This window comes from Trichosurus vulpecula, chromosome 5 (genome assembly GCF_011100635.1).
Source record: "Trichosurus vulpecula isolate mTriVul1 chromosome 5, mTriVul1.pri, whole genome shotgun sequence".
Classification (NCBI taxonomy): Eukaryota; Metazoa; Chordata; class Mammalia; order Diprotodontia; family Phalangeridae; genus Trichosurus; species Trichosurus vulpecula.
The window spans coordinates 92,633,233-92,651,054 of NC_050577.1; the positions used below are offsets into that span (position 1 = coordinate 92,633,233).

Here is a 17,822-nt window from a genome sequence, read left to right on the forward strand (position 1 = left end):
GTGGAACAGTTCGTTATATATGTGTGTTAGTACAATTATTTAGGCAGCTGTATAGAAGATGTATTTGGAGGGACTGAAAACTATAAGAATTACTGGGTGACAGTTGTAGAAGTGATGAATTCTTGAATTCATTTGGTTAGAGATATGGGTGTAGATGTATGGAAGAAGAGGAAGAAGATGCTGCTTACGGGGAAAGGGCCCGTTGTGCACAATGGGCCCTTTCCCAATAGCTTTCCTCATTTTTCTTCATAACTGCAGAAATAGAAGCTAGGGGCAAAAGCAATTCATATCCTGTATGAGATGAATTATGAACTTAGAAATAGGAATACATATTAACTGAAAATATATTCTTTACTCTTTATTACTATACTAAAACTTCTAATGTTGTTTTGTGTCATTAGTGCTAACTTATTTTTATAGGCACTCTGGAGAAGATAGCAAGATGCTGGTATGTGATACATGCGACAAAGGGTATCACACTTTTGTCTTCAACCAGTTATGATTCAGTACCAACAAATGCTGGAAATGCAAAGTAGGTTATTTTTTTTTATTTAAATAAATTTTTGTTGGTTTCTTCTATTTGAAGACAAAAAGTGTTCATTGGAATTTGAATTAGATTTGAAATAAAGAAACTATTTTGTAACCAAAAGTTAACAATCCTGTTGCTCACAAAAATTAAAGTTAGAATTTTTCTAATATGTAAGCACAAATTAGATAACCCCATAAATCATACCTTTCTACTCAAAAATTTACCCTTGATTCTCTTTCTGATTATTTTATTTCGTAGTCCTTTTTAGCCCCCTTTCTCATCTATAATCTTCGATTTAAGTTCCTTTGATTTTTAGATCTTTGCTGGGTATTTAGCAGCTTAATTCTCTATTTGTTTCATTTTATTATCTTTATTTGTAATAGTCTCCTCCTTTCCTGAACTGGTATTTTTTATACTTTCTACCAACATTCTTAGCTGAAATCCTAATCTGAACTCTGTAGGCTTGTAGTTTCCTTAGCATGGGGTAGGGTTTCTATCCTACCATATCAAGGAAAGTAGATTTCTTAAGTTTTTTGTACACAATGTATCTTTTAAAAGATAGAATATGTTTTTTGCTATGTATTACCAAAATGCTAAAAGTAGATACTAAAAAATAGTAAGTGATGGTATAGCTTTTGACATTTTTCACTGACATCGAGTATTCACAAAAAATCCCAGGAAATAATTTTTCAAGTGTCAGTGACAATATTCACAGTTACTGAATTTTTAAAATAGATACTAATGTTTAAATGCATTTGTAGCCTGCGATTGAATTATACACTTATGGACAAAATATTAAAATTTTACAAGTGGTTGGATCCTACAGATCAGAGTCAAAGTTTCTTTATTTCCTAGGAGGAAATTGAAGAATAGAGGTGTTAATTGACTTGTCCTAGGTCACTGGAACTGTAATTAGCAGTGCCAAGATTACAAGTCCAGTTTCTTTAGTGAATTTGAATGGGTAGGATTTTACTCAAATTCATCCACTAAACATATACTCATTTAGATCTACTTATAAGGTACTGCAGGAGAGTGGGATAAAAAGATAAGCTGCTAAGTTTCTTATCTCAACAAGTTTACAATCTAATAGAGGAGAATATAAATTTTTATGAAATACACCGGAGATGTATAGAGGACCTATGAGTTCTTTTAGGGTAGAGCTCTTTTCACATCTACGCGTGACCCAGTTTATTTTTTTTTTAAGGACCAGATCTATTCCTGGGCTGAACCTTCACTTTTTGTGCTGTGCAAGAGAGAAAGAAATAAAGTAGACTTATGGGGCTCAGATTTTAGAATAGATGAGGAGGTAAAAAATGTACGATTCTATTTCTTGAAGTTAATGTTTTTTGCGTTGGTAGCAGCTCATTCCAGTGTGTATCTCTGTTGTTGCTTAAATACTGGGAAAAAATGGTGATGGTGGATAGTTGATACCAAAAGACATGTATGTATATGTGCATGTCTGCTATGAACAAGCGATCATTCAGATTGTGTATCAACCACACTCTTTGAATTTCCTCAGTAGTCTCTTAGAGATAAGGAAATCCACACTGGGGAAAAAAAATAAACCTTTTTTGTTGTTGTTTTGTTGTGAATAACTCAGAGACCTATTTTTATAATTACTTGAGAAAGCTGTAACTGTGCTTCAAAGAACAAAGCATACACACCTTTTGACTTTTTTTGGATGCCATTCTTTTGATGGTGATGATTGTCACACAACCTAAAATGATAAACCTTTAATAGGTGTAGTGTAGATATCTTTATGGTCTTAAAAAATGTAAATATTACTATCTATAGAGTGACAGCTTAATTGTGATTCATCCTAGAATTTGATTTCTTCAGAGAGTAAGTTAGTCATATAGTTGGGGAGGTGGGAATCTTTTTATTTTGTCTTCATTATTAGTGAAAATGAAACGCCTAGCTTAGAGAACACAGCTTAAATAGCTATGATTTTTCATTTTCAATTTATATTCATAATTGTGTAATCAAGTTATTTTTTTTCTAATACAATTTATTGTTTAGCTACAAATGCTAATTGAAACTTTTTCTAATTTTTAAACATTTCTTTCAATTCATAATTGTTGAAATAAAGCCTTTCCCTGTTGTCCAGAAATATAACCTCTATCATTTTAAATATATCGGCAATTATATTTACTTTGTGGTCTTTAGAACTGCAGAATATGTGCAGAATGTGGCACTAGAACGAGCTCTCAGTGGCACCACAATTGCCTAGTATGTGATAGTTGTTATCAACCTCAAGATAATCTGGCCTGCCCTTTCTGTGGAAAGTGCTACCAACCAGACCTGCAGAAAGACATGTTGCATTGTCACTTGTGTAAAAGGTAAGAGGCCAAATTTATTGTTTGAAATGAGTCAGACATAATGATTCTTGAGGATATCCATCTCTACCTTCCTTTAGGCTCTTGGGGTCCCCATCCCTATTAGTAAGAAGGGATGATATTGTCAGAGTTAGTGACCAGCAACCTTTTTACTTCTGAGAATTGCCAGGCTTAAGTGGCATGAGTGCTCCTGGCAGATTCTAAGGAAAGAAAATTATATCAAAGGGGAAGAAGAAAATATGAACTAGAAAGAATAAAAAGGAAGTCAAAGGAAATGAGGCAAATTGAGAAAGGAAGAAAGATATAGAATAGCATAATGTCATCAGTAATGTCATTTTTCAAAGGTAACTGATACTTTTTATGATTTCTATTGCTTCAGCATCTCCCCTTTGGTTGAAATATTTGTGCTATTACTTTAGTTTTACTTGGTGTTGTTCCTTGCAACTATGTGTTGAATTTAGTTTAAGACTATTTTAATTTGCTAATTTTACTTAAATATTTTTAATATTAATTACTCCAGATGGATTCATACAGAATGTGACAAAGCAGCAGATAATGAATAGATTCACAGTTAAAAGAAGAGTATGTCTGCATGTATTGTAAACAATTAGGAGATATGGATTCAGTACAACCTTGTGATGAAATGGATACTTCTGAACCAATTCCTCAGCCGAGTACAGGTTAAAACTGAATATTTTTCTTTATGTGAAACCAATCATAAAGGCACCTAATGTATTGATAGATAGTTTTTTATTGGTGAGTTTCTAGATAAATTCATTTATGTTGGTGATTCCCTCCATCTAGTAGTGAAAATCTTGTTTAAACTCTGCCCAATTCATGTGTTTTTAATTATCAAGAACTAATTATGTAAGAACTAGTTTGAGAGAAAATGTACTTTGAAACTAGTCTTTCAAAATGATTAATAATTTCACAAAATTAGTGTTAAAATTTCTCCTTTTGTGTTTTTGGTAGCTATTGCTAAAGGAATATGGCACAGTATTTCTCTATAAGGTATTTTAACATGCATTTCAGGTCAATAATCATTTGATGATATCCTTGTTCATCTCAAGTTGAAGTATTATGAAAAGAATTAGCAAAAAGAGTACTATGAAAATTATTGACTATTATGTGCCAACAACTTTTGCAGATTATGATTATAGGTAAATTCTAGTTAGAATTTCATAAAACGTTTCAAGCGCAATCATATTTTACAGCTTTGAGACTTCAGGGCAAAGGTGGGCATAAGGGAGAACAGCTGGGAAAAAAAAAAAGTGAAACAAAACCGCTCCAGGAGTTTGATGTGACAAAGGCTTCTATAATATATGTAAGCCATATGCCTATAATTCATGAGTGCTTTAGGAAGAAGTGGGGGACCTTGGTGAACATTCCAAATAATGTCATTTGAAAATGAAAATGTTTGTATTTGACTATTTTATAATTTAAAAAAAAATTGGTTGCTGCTGCAGTCATTTACAGATTATTGGGTTATTAGAGTTGTCAGATCATCAGCTTATTAGAAGAACAAAGCTACCAAGGTAAAAAAGGGGATAATGAGCAGGTATAGTATATAACTGAGGCCCTTCAAACTAATCTGTGTAAAAAGGGTATGCGCTGGTATTTTGTACTTGTATTATTAAGGTTTCTTATTTTTTTAGTCATTTAATATTGCAGTCTCAGTGACTCAGCAAAGTAGAGGCACATATTCAAAACGAACTTGCTGCCTCACATTAAAATTTATAAATTACAAAGAAGTGCTATGTCAGGGATGTCGTCAAAGAATTTGCTGGTAAACTAGACGGAGTAGGGACATGCAGAGAGTAAAAGATAACCACTGGATTGTCTGAATATTGCTCTGGTGTCTAGGGTAAAATCAAAAGAAAATCAAAACATCCTAGCTCATTGAAAAGACACTTAACGGTGTCTTTGTGAGAGGACATAGACAAGAATCATATGGGCAATGGCAGGCATGAACAGATTGTGTGTTGAGATTATAGATTTATTTGAGGTGACTTCAAAAGTGGGAAATGAATAAAAGCAGAAATCACATGTACTATGTCTTCACAGGAGTACCCCCCCCCCGCCGCCCCCAACTCCCAAGCCCCTTTGGGGCACTTGAAGTATTAGAGCCTAACAAATCCTTTATTAAGTGGATTTATTCTGTGAAGTTTAAATTCAAAGGGCCATACTTGAGGACCTAGAGAGCCACATGTGGCCTTGGAGACCTCAGGTTCCCCACCCTTGCATTAGGCCATAGTGAAATTGACAGCAAGTGAATGAATGGTTGGGATTCCACCTTTGGAGGTACAGGAGCTGAGTAAGAGCTACATTACTTTTAGGTCTGGGTTTTGTTTGACCTTTCTGACTGGTAGGTGAGGCTCTGGGACAAGTTATTGAGTGGGACTTTTACTCTAGGTCTAGCCCTGAGTTGTTGGTCATGCTCTTGTCCTGATTTTCTTTTTTTTTTAACACACCTCAGCATTCTTGGTGTTCCCTTCTTATTTTGGGTGTCACTCATGTCCTTTTTGTAGTGCATGTTCTGTTTTCTTTCACACCTTTCCTTGGTGATGGCACCAGGTTCCCTTGATTAATTATTGTTCTATGTAGATTACTGCTAGATTTAGATATGTAGCTTTAGTTGTTTTCCTGAGCTTCAGACCCATATCACGATTTGTTATACATCTCCAGCAGATTAGACTTCTTAAACTTAGGTCCAAAATGAAGTGTATTATCTTTTCCTCTAAACCCATCCCTTCTTTGTTTAGGGGTGGGAGTTTATCTTTCTAGTTATCCAGATTTCATAACCTTCAAGGCATCTTTAACTGTTTTCTTGGGGCACCTAGGGGGTACAGTATATAGTGTGCTGCGCCTGGAGTCAGGAAGGGTTGAGTTCAAATTTAGTCTTGGATACTCAGTAGCTGTATGGCTCTGGGCACATCACTTAACCTTCATCTGGCTCAGTTTATTCAAGTATAAAATTATATTTATATATATATATATATAAAAATAAATAGTTTATAGAATAATATATATATATAAATAGTTTATAGAATAATATATATATCCTATAATATACTCATGGTTATGAAATAAAATAAAATATAGTTATATTTTATATAGTTTATATTCTTTTATTTATAATGTATAACCACTGTGTTTATTATTTATATAGAGCCATTCAAGTATTCTTTTTGTTCACAACCCTTTTGTTTATTACTTCTTATGTTTTTATTTGTTCTAAATTATCTGTTAAAAATTCCTTTTAGTCAGATTTCGTTTATCAATTATTTAACCCCCTTTTCAAAGCAATGTTTCTGATTAGCTCAGCAAAATATATTTAGAAAGAAAATCCCTGTATTTTGTGCCCTAATTTATATTCACAGAATTTCTAGAATCGCAAAGGAAATACACACATAGTTTTAACATTGAGAATAGTATCATTGGTAGGCTCCATTCATTGAATAGTTATATAGTCAATAAGTTTGTTTTTTAAAGAGAATCTTGTGAAGCTGTCAGAGTTATATTTGAAGTAAAATGGGTCATCTTTTGCTTGTTTTTATCCATGTAAAATCATAAAATGTAGACTGTTAAAGTTCAAAGGAACCACAGACAATCTAGCTATGCTTGGAAGCAATAACAGAACTCATGCAAGAATTTTTAATGCTAGTTTTATTGTGTGGTTTACAGTTTGCAAACTATTTTGCATACATCATCCGATTTGATCTTCGTAGTCTTTAAGGTACTGCTTATTAGTATTATTCCCCTGAAGAGTAGAGAAGACAGTTTCAGAGAGACTATGAAAAGTGGCAAGTCATTGAACCAGAACATACCTGAGAAGGGATGTGAATCCATGCTGTGAATCAGAGTCCAGTATTCTATCATAGCACTTGTTGAACTCATACTCAGAAAAGTAATATGTAAAAATCCTCAACAGATAGTCTGAAGTTTAGATGCCTATCTCCTTTGATATCTCCAACCCTCTTGTCCCTGAAACAATCCATTCTAAATTTGCATAATATTAATGGTAAGTTTTCATCATATCTCTTTAAAACCTGTGTTTCAACTCTCTGTCACCCCTAGTTTTCTTGCCTCTTCCCTTTTGAACAAACAAATTTTATCCTTTCTCTGTGTTACATCTGTTGAGGTATTTTAATCTGCTGCTGCATCTTACTTCCTTGAACTGATGCTTGTATTCCACAGTCCCCATCTTTTGCCTTGTATTTCTCAACATTTACTCCAGTTCATAAATATCCTTCCTATAATGTGTTTATTCTGGATACCATAATCCTCTAAATAATATTCAAACTGAATTTTTCCATTGCTCTGGACATTTAAGAGGACATTACATTTTTCAACAGCTCTATCCTATGTTGCCTCGTATTCTAGATTTTTGAAACCTATCTTGTCATTTATCTTGAATAATAACTTCATATTAACCTTTTTGTTTAGTTCTCCACTTTTTAAACATTGTGATTTTTGGAGAAAATCAGAAGCAAAATAAAAATTTTTGGATATCCCTTTATCATCCATCATTTTTGTTCCATCCACTCTATGTAGCCATTCTGTATCTTCTTTGTTCTTTCTCGCATCAGTTCATTTAAAAGCAATGACAACAATATTTAGCAAGCTTCTTTTAATAGTTTAAATCAATTTTACAAGTTAGGATATAGAATTAATCGATAAGAAATAAATGATGGTAATCATTATTTACAAAAAATTTTTATAGAAGTTAGCATGATACACTGTTTGATGGTACCTTTTCTCCAAAATATTGTTGTGAAAGAATATTCAGTGAATTCTTGAAAACATAAGTGCATGTGTGTGATTTATTTTGGAACCATATTGGAAATTTCATCAGAGCAGCTCCCTAGGGCAGAAACTTTGCCCATCAGTGTAGATTGACAGCTTTTCTGAAACTACATTGTCTTAGAAATTTGCCTGGTATAGTTAAAGGGTGTGACATAGTAAATACTAGCTAATCTTTAATGTTTCAAGGTTGCTAAAGTCCTTTACAAATATGGTCTTACTTCATTTTCCTGGCAACCTGTGAGGTAGGGGTTTCTATTTTTCCTGTTTACCAGAGAGGAAAGTAAGGAAACAGAGGTTAAATGATTTGCCCAGGATCACATAGCTTGTGTCTATGGCGAGATTTGAACTTATCATCTTCTTGACTCCAGATTCAGTGCTCTATCTACTGCATCACCTGGCTAAGCTCCCTCTACTTGCTAATCAACACATAGCTCATAGGTGTCAGAGGCAGAATTTGAACGGATGTCTTCCTTCCTGCAAGGCTGACTTTGCAAATTTGCTATACCTTCTGACATAGGTACACATACACTAAGGGAATATAGTGCAATTGAGATTTTTGAAATAGTTTTTGTAAAGATTGACTTTAGGAGAAAGTAAATATGTTATTTGAAAGAAATAGGGTGATTTTTCAAAAGCATTTAGGCAAGCCATTTTTAAGAATATTGAGATAGCCTTTTATGTTATTCTTAGAGGAGAACAGCAGTTGAGGGAAATTTTTCAGGTCATTTAGATTTTGGTTTGTTTTTTTTTAAATTTATAAAAAAAATTTTATTCTTTTGCATTAAGGAAACAAGATGCCTACAAGATAGATATGATAATCTTAATATACATGTTTAGCATCTGTTTAGCAATCATTGACTAAATTATCTGTTTTCCAAGAGTAACTTCACATATAAAGAAATTAATCAAAAAAATGAATTCATCTGTTAGTTTTTTGTTTTAAAAGGTATGCAAAAGTCTAAGCTCAAGCATCTTACAATAGATATTTACTTTATTACAGAGATTTTTAACTTCTAGTCAATAAACTTGGTTTTCAATGTAAAATATAGCTTGATAATGTCTTACTTTATAATCTTTTTTATTTTATGAACTTAAAATTTTTCTTTTAGGCTATCCATTGACTTAGCCTGACACTGATATTCTGGAAATAGTAAAGGCTAAGAATTCTTGCTTTATTGAATAATAATTTAAATAGTATATTAATCATTTTTATTTAAAAACATATATAATTAGGTTTTATCAAGCAGTTAATTAACTTGAGATTATTTTTTTATGAAAATATTTAATGAAGCATTTAACTCTTAAATGGCAGCCACTGTTGGTGATATGAAGCATATAAAATTCCTGGGCCAAGAGTTGAACCATTCTAGAAATGTTTGTGACTTCTAATAAATTCCACTCTTTTCAAATTAGTGAAAAACTTTAGCCCCTGATTCATTAGTATTGAAATAATAATTTATATTTTATAAATTACTTCTTCTATAGGCACAAAAATATTGTTTTCTAATTTACGCCAGTTGAAAAATTAGAATCATAGATCTTCTCTTTAAATACTTTACAAGGAATATGATGTCTTCCTTCCTTACTTATGAATAGCATTTTTAAAGTTTTTCATGTTGACTGGACTAAAGATGTTTCTGTATTTTTTATATCTATTTTAAAGAAATACTTAATGCTTGTTTGTATTTATTAATTTTAACATGTCTGAACCACTGTGAAAGCTTCATTGTTGTATTCAAGGTTGGAGGGGCAATTTGATGAGCCCTGAGCACAGAGAACTATCTGGAATATTATTTTACTAGGGTATTGGGAGGAAACTCCAATTGAAATGTCAGGGTTTTAGCTTGCAATTGAGATAGTTCAGGTCAAAGATATGAGTTGTGATAATGTTAGCCCAGAAAAGAGCAACTAAATGTGCTTTGTTATGAGCTCAATGTATGAGCTACAAAATTTAAGCAATGTGAACAATGACAGCTTTTTCTGTATATATCACATGTACTTTTGGCAATTTCTTTTTTTTTTTAGTTTTTTTAAATTTTATTTAATATTTTTAGTTTTCAGCATTGAGTTCCACAAGAGTTTGAATTACAAATTTTCTCCCCATTTCTACCCTCCCCCTCACTCCAAGATGGCGTATATTCTGGTTACCCTGTTCCCCAGTCAGCCCTTCTGTGGGAGGTGCTAGGCAATAAGGAGATACAGATGGTAACGATAGCCAAAAAGATAAAAAGAGTCATTCAAGCATTTTTTTCAGATCCTTAAAAGATAAGGAATGCCAAAAATCATCCAGAGAAGTAGGATTGTGAGATGTTAAATTCATTATATATTTAAATATAAGTAAAGTATTGAAGAGACTAGCTGTTTAATCTACAACCGTCTTTATTTTTGATTTTCATTTTGGGAACTCTTTTTTTCATTTTGAACTTAAAAAAAGAGGGGAATTGGTTATATAAATTCACCCAAACTAGAAAATATATGGATAGTTATAGTGCAGGGAAGAAATAAGCCTAGATTTTTATGATAGACACAATTTTAGAAAAGCACCAGCATAAAGGAGTAATTAAAACCTCTGACCTTAGAAGTCTGTTCTGAAGTACATCAGATTTGGCAAGTGAAGGTACAGTAGGCAAAACATCATTTTCTATCATGTAATTATAGGAAAATGAGATAAGATCATAATGTGAATGTGGTTAAAAAAATGGAGACACTAAGATACATTTGTGAGACAATCCAGCTGTCAGTAGGGGGAATAATGGTAAAGAGCAATTGGTTGGAGATCATCAACATGTGAACAGAATTGTTTTTGTTCTCAGAGTAACAGTTTATTAGCTAGGTGTAGGATGAATTATATAGGGTTCTGATGAAATGTGGGATGGCCAGTTAAGGCATGAAGGCCTAATCAAGGAGGAGAAGGATAGTAGGACAGGCCTCTGAGGAATATGCATATAGAGAGGCCTGAATGTTCTGCAAAGGAGACCAAGAAATAGTAGTCCAAGAGTGTAAAAGAGAAATCGAGTAAAATAGCAGCATAAAACTCAAGTATCTGTGCCAGTCACTGAAGTAAAGGTCTTCTAGCAAGAAACCTTGGAGGTAGGAACTGGCTTCTTTATTTTATTTTTAGGAGATTGGGGGCGGGGGGGAGGTTAAGTATCTAGCTCAGGCTCACAAAGTTTTAAGTGTTGGGTTTTCCTAACTCCAGGTCCATTGTTCTATCTAGTATGTCATCCAGCTTCCTCTAATGAGAAGACAGTATCTAAAAGGAATCATGGTTGGTAGTTGAATATTACAGTGAGGTCAAGAAGGGATAAGGATTGAAAATCACAAATTGAATTTAACACAAAAACCATTTGTGACTTTAGGAAAACATGTTCAATGGAGGAGTGGAATTATTGGAAACAACTGTAGTGTAGTTAGGTTGCAGGAAATTAAAGGTAAAGATTAGAGACAACTTTTACAGGAGACTGAAGATGAAACGGAGAAATATAGGATTATTGAGCAGTTCGCTTTTATTAAGAACCTGCTGTGATCCGGGCATGACTAGGTACTGGGATAGAAATACAAAAAATGAAAAAAAATTTTCACTTGAAAAGAGTTTATGTATTAATGCAGAAGAAAAAAAATACATTTATATCCTGTTAAGAATAGTTGCAAAGTGAATAAATATAAAAAAACAGAAAGTAGTTCAGTTTTAGAGAGAGTGTGCTAGCAACATAAGTCTTCATACAGAACATGGCAATTTAGCCCTCCCTTTTTGTTAATTTTATTTAATACATTTTTCCCAGTTACATGTAAAAACAATTAACAATTATTTTCAAGTTTTGAACTCCAAATTCTCTCCCTCCCTGTGCAATTTTACACCAGTTATACATACATTTCTATTTAAGTCGTTATGGTGAAAGAAAACAGATAGAAAAACCCCAAGAGCAATTAAGAAAGTTAAAGAAAAATATATTTGATCTGCATCCAGGCTCTCCAGGTCTTTGTCGTAGATCGCACCTTTCATCATAAGGCCTACACAATTGTCTTGGATCATTGTATTCCTGGGAATAGCTAAGTTATTCATAGTAAATCATCATACAATATTGTTATTGTGTACAAGTGTTCTCCATGTTGTGCTCATCTCACTTTTTATCAGTTCATGCAGTTCTTTCCATGTTTTTCTGAGCCTTCCTGCTCATTGTTTCTTAAAACACAATCGTATTCCAACACAATGATATACAACAACTTGATCAGCCATTCCCCAGTTAATAGATATCCCCTCAACATCCAGTTCTTTGCCACCCCTAATGGAGCTGCTATAAATATTTTTGTTTTTTCTCTTTGGGATACAGACCTAGCAGTGGTATTGCTTGGTCAAAGGGTATACATGGTTTTATAGCCCTTTGGGCAGTTGAGCCCTGTCTTGAAAGAACAGACGGATTCTGTGAGGTAGAGGTGATTTATCAAGCATAGAGAGTTATTATGTGCCTGTCCTCAAGCTTATCACTGTGCCTTCTGTGAAACACCCAAATGCCTCCCCTGAATGAACTTACATTCTAATGGATAAGATGTTATGTTAAAATCTGTACATGTACACAGTGTAAAGTAGGGTTTCAGTAGTCTGGGGAACAAGTGGGGTTTTAGGTGAGTTTTCAAGGAAGCCAAGACAACATTCTAGGCCTGATGGACAGGCAGGAAAAGCCAACAGGAAGAACAAGAGCCTGAGAGGATTTTAGGATCATATAAATGAAGGTTCGGGGTGGTTTGTAAAGCCAATAGAGAAGCAGCCAGTGGATGAGGAGACATTGAAAGTAAGGGGGAGGGAGTTGATAATATCAAGGGCACAAGTATAACAGTTCATCTTGATAAACAGAGAGCTTATTCCTTTGTGATTAGAGCTTAGGATGGGGCATAGTGTTATAATGATTTGCACTGGGGAACTGGAGAGAAAAAAGGAGCACAGTAAATATGGCTTCATTTTTTTCTTAAGTAAATCATTATTTATTTAATATTTTTTTAGTTTTCAGCATTAATTTTCACAAGAGTTTCAGCTACAAATTTTCTCCCCATTTCTATCCTTCCCCCACTCCAAGATGGCATATATTCTGATTTGCCCTGTTCCCCAGTCAACCCTCCCTTCTGTCACCCCACTTCCCCCATCCCCATTTCCCTTACTTTCTTGTAGGGCAAGATAGATTTTTATGCCCCATTGCTTGTATATCTTATTTCAGATTTCTATTCAGCTCTGTTCTTCTCACTGAGAGAGCTTGAAAGTCCTCTATTTTATTGAAAGTCCATATTTTGCCTTGGAGCATCATATTCAAGTTTTGCTGGGTAGGTGATTCTTGGTTTATTCTAGCTCCATTGACCTCCAGAATAGCCCTCGATCCCTTAATGTAGAAGCTGGCTAGATCTTGTGTTATCCTGATTGTGTTTCCACAGTACTCAAATTGTTTCTTTCTGGCTACTTGCAGTATTTTCTGCTTGATCAGGGAACTCTGAAATTTCGTGACAATATTCCTAGGAGTTTTCTTTTTGGGATCTTTTTGAGGAGGCAATCTGTGGATTCTTTCAGTTTCTTATTTTTTTTTTTGTTTCATTCTTTTTTTTTTTTATTTATTTATTTATTTATTTTTAGTTTACCACATACGGTTCTACATAATTTTGAGTTCCAGATTTTCTCCCCTCCCTCCCCCTTCCCTTCCCAAGACAGCATGTAATCTCATATAACTACCATGTATAACTTCGCATTGAATTAATTTATACACTAGTCAAGTTGTGGAGAAGAATTATGACCAATGGAATGAATCATGAGAAAGAAGAAACAGAACCAAAAAAAAAAATCCCAAAACAAGAACAAAAGAGAAGCAAAAAAAGCGAGCATGTAGTACGCCTCAATCTGTATTCAAACTTCATAGTTCTTTCTCTGGATGAAGATGGCATTCTCCATCATGAGTCCCCTGGAGTTGTCCTGCACCTTAGGTTGCTGAGAAGAGCGAAGTATGTCAGGGTTGGTCCTCACGAAATCCATATATCTGTGGCTGTGCACAATGTTCTCCTGGCTCTGCTCCACTCATTCAGCATTATGTCGTGTAGGTTTTTCCAGGTTGTTATGAAGTCCGTATCATCTCCATTTCTTATGGTACAATAGTTTTCCATTACCTTCATATACCATTCTTTCAATTTCTATTTTACCTTTTGCCTCTAGAATATCAGGGCAGTTCTCCTTGATAACTTCTTAAAAGATGATATCTAGGCTCTTTTTTTGATCATGGCTTTCAGGTAGTCCAATAATTTTTCAATTATCTCCTCCTGGATCTGTTTTCCAGGTCAGTCTTTTTGCAATGAGATATTTGACATTGTCTTCCATTTTTTCATTCCTTTGGTTTGTTTTATAACATCTTGATTTCTCATAAAGTCACTAGCTTCCACTTGCTCCAATCTAATTTTCAAGGTAATATTTTCTTCAGTGGTCTTTTGGACCTCCTTTTCCATGTGGTTAATTCTGCGTTTCAAGGCATTCTTCTCCTCATTGGCTTTTTGGAGCTCTTTTGCCATTTGAGTTAGTCTATTTTTTAAGGTGTTATTTTTTTCAGAATTTTTTTGGGTCTCCTTTAGCCAGTCATTGACTTGTTTTTCATGGTTTTCTTGCATCATTCTTATTTGTCTTCCCAATTTTTCCTCTAGTTCTCTAACTTGCTTTTCCAAATTCTTTTTGAGCTCTTCCATGGCCTGAGAGCAGTTCATGTTTTTCTTGGAAGCTTTTGTTGTAGGCTCTTTGACTTTGTTGACTTCTTCTGGCTGTATGTTTTGGTCTTCTTTGTCACCAAAGAAAGATTCCAAAGTCTGAGTCTGAATCTGAGTCCGTTTTTGCTGCCTGGCCATGTTCCCAGCCAACTTACTTGACCCTTGAGTTTTTTGTCGGGGTATGACTGCTTGTAGAGAGTACTTTGTTCCTAGCTTGAGGGGCTATGCTGTTGTTTTCAGAGCTATTTCTACACAGCAAGCTCTGCCACACCAGTGCTCCTCCTCCCCCAAGACCTGCCAACCCGAATTGGACTCAGATCTTAAGCAGGCTCTGCACTCCTGCCCTGATCAGCCTGGGGATGCAAGCAACTGCTGCTGTAGTTCTGTCCTCAGAGCTGCACCACCTCAGCTGCTGAACAGAGAACTCCTTTCACTCTGTCCCAGAAGCTTTTTCCTACTAACCTTCTCTGTTGTCTTTGGTGTTTGTGGGTTGAGAAGTCTGGTAACTGCCACAGCTCATTGATTCAGGGCACTAGGGCCTGTTCTGCCCGGCGCCTAGTGTGGTTGGTCCGGGCGCAGCCCACACTGTGCTCTGCTCTGCTCTTTTCCTCTCCCAGTTCCATGCGATAGACCCTTCCCAGAGACCTTCTAGGCTTTCCTGGGCTGGAGACCTGCTTCCTTCTGCTATTTGTGGGGTTCGCATTTCTAGATTTGTTTAGAGCCATTTTTGGAGGGACCTGGAGTGGGGCTCATGTAGGTTCCTGCTTTCCAGCGGCCGTCTTGGCCACCCCCAGCTTCATTTTTTTCCATGAAGTATGAGGAAAGGTTTATTTAAAAGTTACTGGCTTAGATAAGACAGATGTCGTGCTTCAAACTTTTCTAGCTGTTAATATTCTGGGTAATTGACCCTGTTGGATAACACATCCAAGATCATAAATCATATCACAGGCTAGAACTTTGGACTGATAAAACAAATTGAAATTTAATAGAAATTATGGGATAGTCCAGTTCGTTGTTTCAGTCTTTCTGTGAAATGGAATATGCTTGACTAGATAGTTCCCCAGAGAGCTTAAGGGATATGCCCAGTGTCATACAAGTCATAAACTATATATTGTAGGATTTGAATTTATATTCTCTTATCGCCAAACCCATGTTTATACCAACTTAGAATGTTTTAACAGTAACTATGTTTATCTTTTGATATATTCTTTAGTTTTCTACATTTTTACGGTATTGCGTAGTATGTATACTAGTCTAAATGTTGAGAAGTGTAAGGATCGGTGTGTCATTTTTGTAGCAGTTTTAGTGAGATGAAGTAATAGTAGGAACTAGTTGTACTCATAGATCAAGTGATAGTAGCATTCTAGAGTACTACCTGCCTTCTTAAAATACATGTAATAGATTGCATCCTAATCTATATCTTTTTAAGATTCTGTTAATGAAATGGAAACAGAAGGAGTTGATGAGAGTTTGGTACTTGTGGACCAAGGTGCAAGAAGCAGTTCCTTACATCAAGACTCAATACCTGAAATTGTTCCAGTTGGTAAGAAGATCTGTAATAAGCTATGTGTTAAGAAAGTTATGTTTTCCACACGTAAACCACAAACAGAAACACATATTCTGTAGCTGAGTGAGTTAAATTAAATAAGAAATAATGGTGTAAATCCTAACCCTTAGGGGAAACCCTGAGTATGAGGTAACTCTAGAAGTTAAAGCTTATGTAGGAAAAATGATGGGGATTGAGGTAACTTTTAGTTTGTAGGGGTCTGTGTTAACCATCCTGGTGGGTGCATATCAATTCAGATGATGAAAGTTAAAATCATATCTAGATTTAAAAGTTTTTTTCACTTCCTCACATGTTTATTAATATTTTCAGACATTTTTTGTTTAAAAAAGAAAGCTTGATCTCATGAATAGGAAATTAAAATGTCAGCTATCTATTAATATTATGACTGATATGCCAAATATTCATTATTTTATTAAGTCCTGACTTCATGCGGTACGTTTACATTTAGGACATTAAATTCTACTACTAACCTATAGAAACGAATCTCATTTATATCTGTATGTACATGTGTATATAATATACACACATGACATTTACTGACAGTGTTCTAAAAGGGTTTTTTTTTGCAATTTTGAACTTTTATAACTTTAGAAGTTTTGAGTGCTGCATACTTAAAAAAATGAATGATTCATTCAAAATTTTAAATTACTGATATGCTTCCACTAAAATTAAATATGATCACTATTTTGTATTATGTATTCCTCTGGATGATTTTTGATCTTTGTTGAACCATTCATCAGCTGCTCAAGTTTAAGGCTAATCCTAGCTTTAACATCATCCAGAGAACATGGCTTTGATCCATGCTTGACAGTTTTGATGTAACCTCACAAGAAAAAAAGCTATTTGATATAGGTTAGGTGAAAAGATTTTGCAAGTCAGAGAACCTCTTCTACCCATCCATGGAGAAAGTGAAAGCCATCCACCACAAAATGTCACACATATACATTGCATGACAGGGTACCCATCCTTATTAAATAAAATTTTAAGTAATTAACATTCAATTATATTTTGTAACTTTGTATCATCTGTACTTCTGAAGATATTAAAACTTAAAACTGCACTGTTTTATGGTATACTCCGCGTGCGTGTGTGTGTGTTTGTTCATATATATACATGTGCATGGAGTTGTCCATTTTGGGTTTATGAGGAAGTGATTTTTCAGAATTGTTAAAGAGATTAATCCCATATTCCCTTAATCTGATTTGCTGGGTGGTAATCATTTTTTGGAGAAAAAGCATAAAGTTGTTTAGATTTTCTGGTTTTATAACTTTACATAATTTTCACATAATATTTACAGAAAACAAATGCTATAAGTTGAAATAGGCATAGTAAGTAACAGATAAATAACATCAGTGTAGGTAATACCTGAGGTATATGGGAAGTGGACAAAAAGGATATTCATCGTAATAATGTATTTGAGTTGTTTTGTCGAGGAAGTGTGAAATCTCAAATTAATCTTCCTGATAATATAATAAGATTAAGTATTTAAATGAAGATTTTACTAACTGTTGGAGACTTTATAAAATTGTTTCCAGCAGCTATCCATGATTGTGGTGAAGAACAGACTAATATCAAGACTGTCAGTCCATCAGTAAGACTTATAGCAGGCAGTCCTCTAATTCCTGGTAAGTAATGTTTATTATTAAATTTGCTTATTTTACAAGTTGTGTTTTATTCTAATATTGGATGTTCTCATTTGGATCTGATGACACATCAGCTATTTTTTTTTTTGAGGGGGGGAAGGCAGGGCAATTGGGGTTAAGTGACTTGCCTGAGGTCACACAGCTAGTAAGTGTCTCAAGTGTGTGAGGCCGGATTTGAACTCAGATCCTCTTGACTCCTGGGCTGGTGTTCTACT

At 34.5% G+C, this 17,822-nt stretch overlaps 1 protein-coding gene across 4 annotated transcripts in view; it reads left to right on the forward strand.

The window, feature by feature from the left end:
* The window catches only part of KMT2C (lysine methyltransferase 2C), a 297,401-nt gene that overhangs the window by 132,195 nt on the left and 147,384 nt on the right, over positions 1-17,822 (forward strand). For 3 of the 4 annotated variants that reach the window (XM_036759101.1, XM_036759102.1, XM_036759104.1), the window contains exons 1-5: positions 427-532; positions 2,696-2,868; positions 3,386-3,545; positions 15,827-15,940; positions 17,500-17,589. In XM_036759101.1, the coding sequence (XP_036614996.1) occupies positions 3,458-3,545; positions 15,827-15,940; positions 17,500-17,589 (292 nt within the window). In that variant the 5' untranslated portion in view covers positions 427-532; positions 2,696-2,868; positions 3,386-3,457. Of the gene's footprint in view, positions 1-420; positions 533-2,695; positions 2,869-3,385; positions 3,546-15,826; positions 15,941-17,499; positions 17,590-17,822 lie in introns of those variants that run through there. The other variant, XM_036759103.1, reaches the window with a different exon arrangement.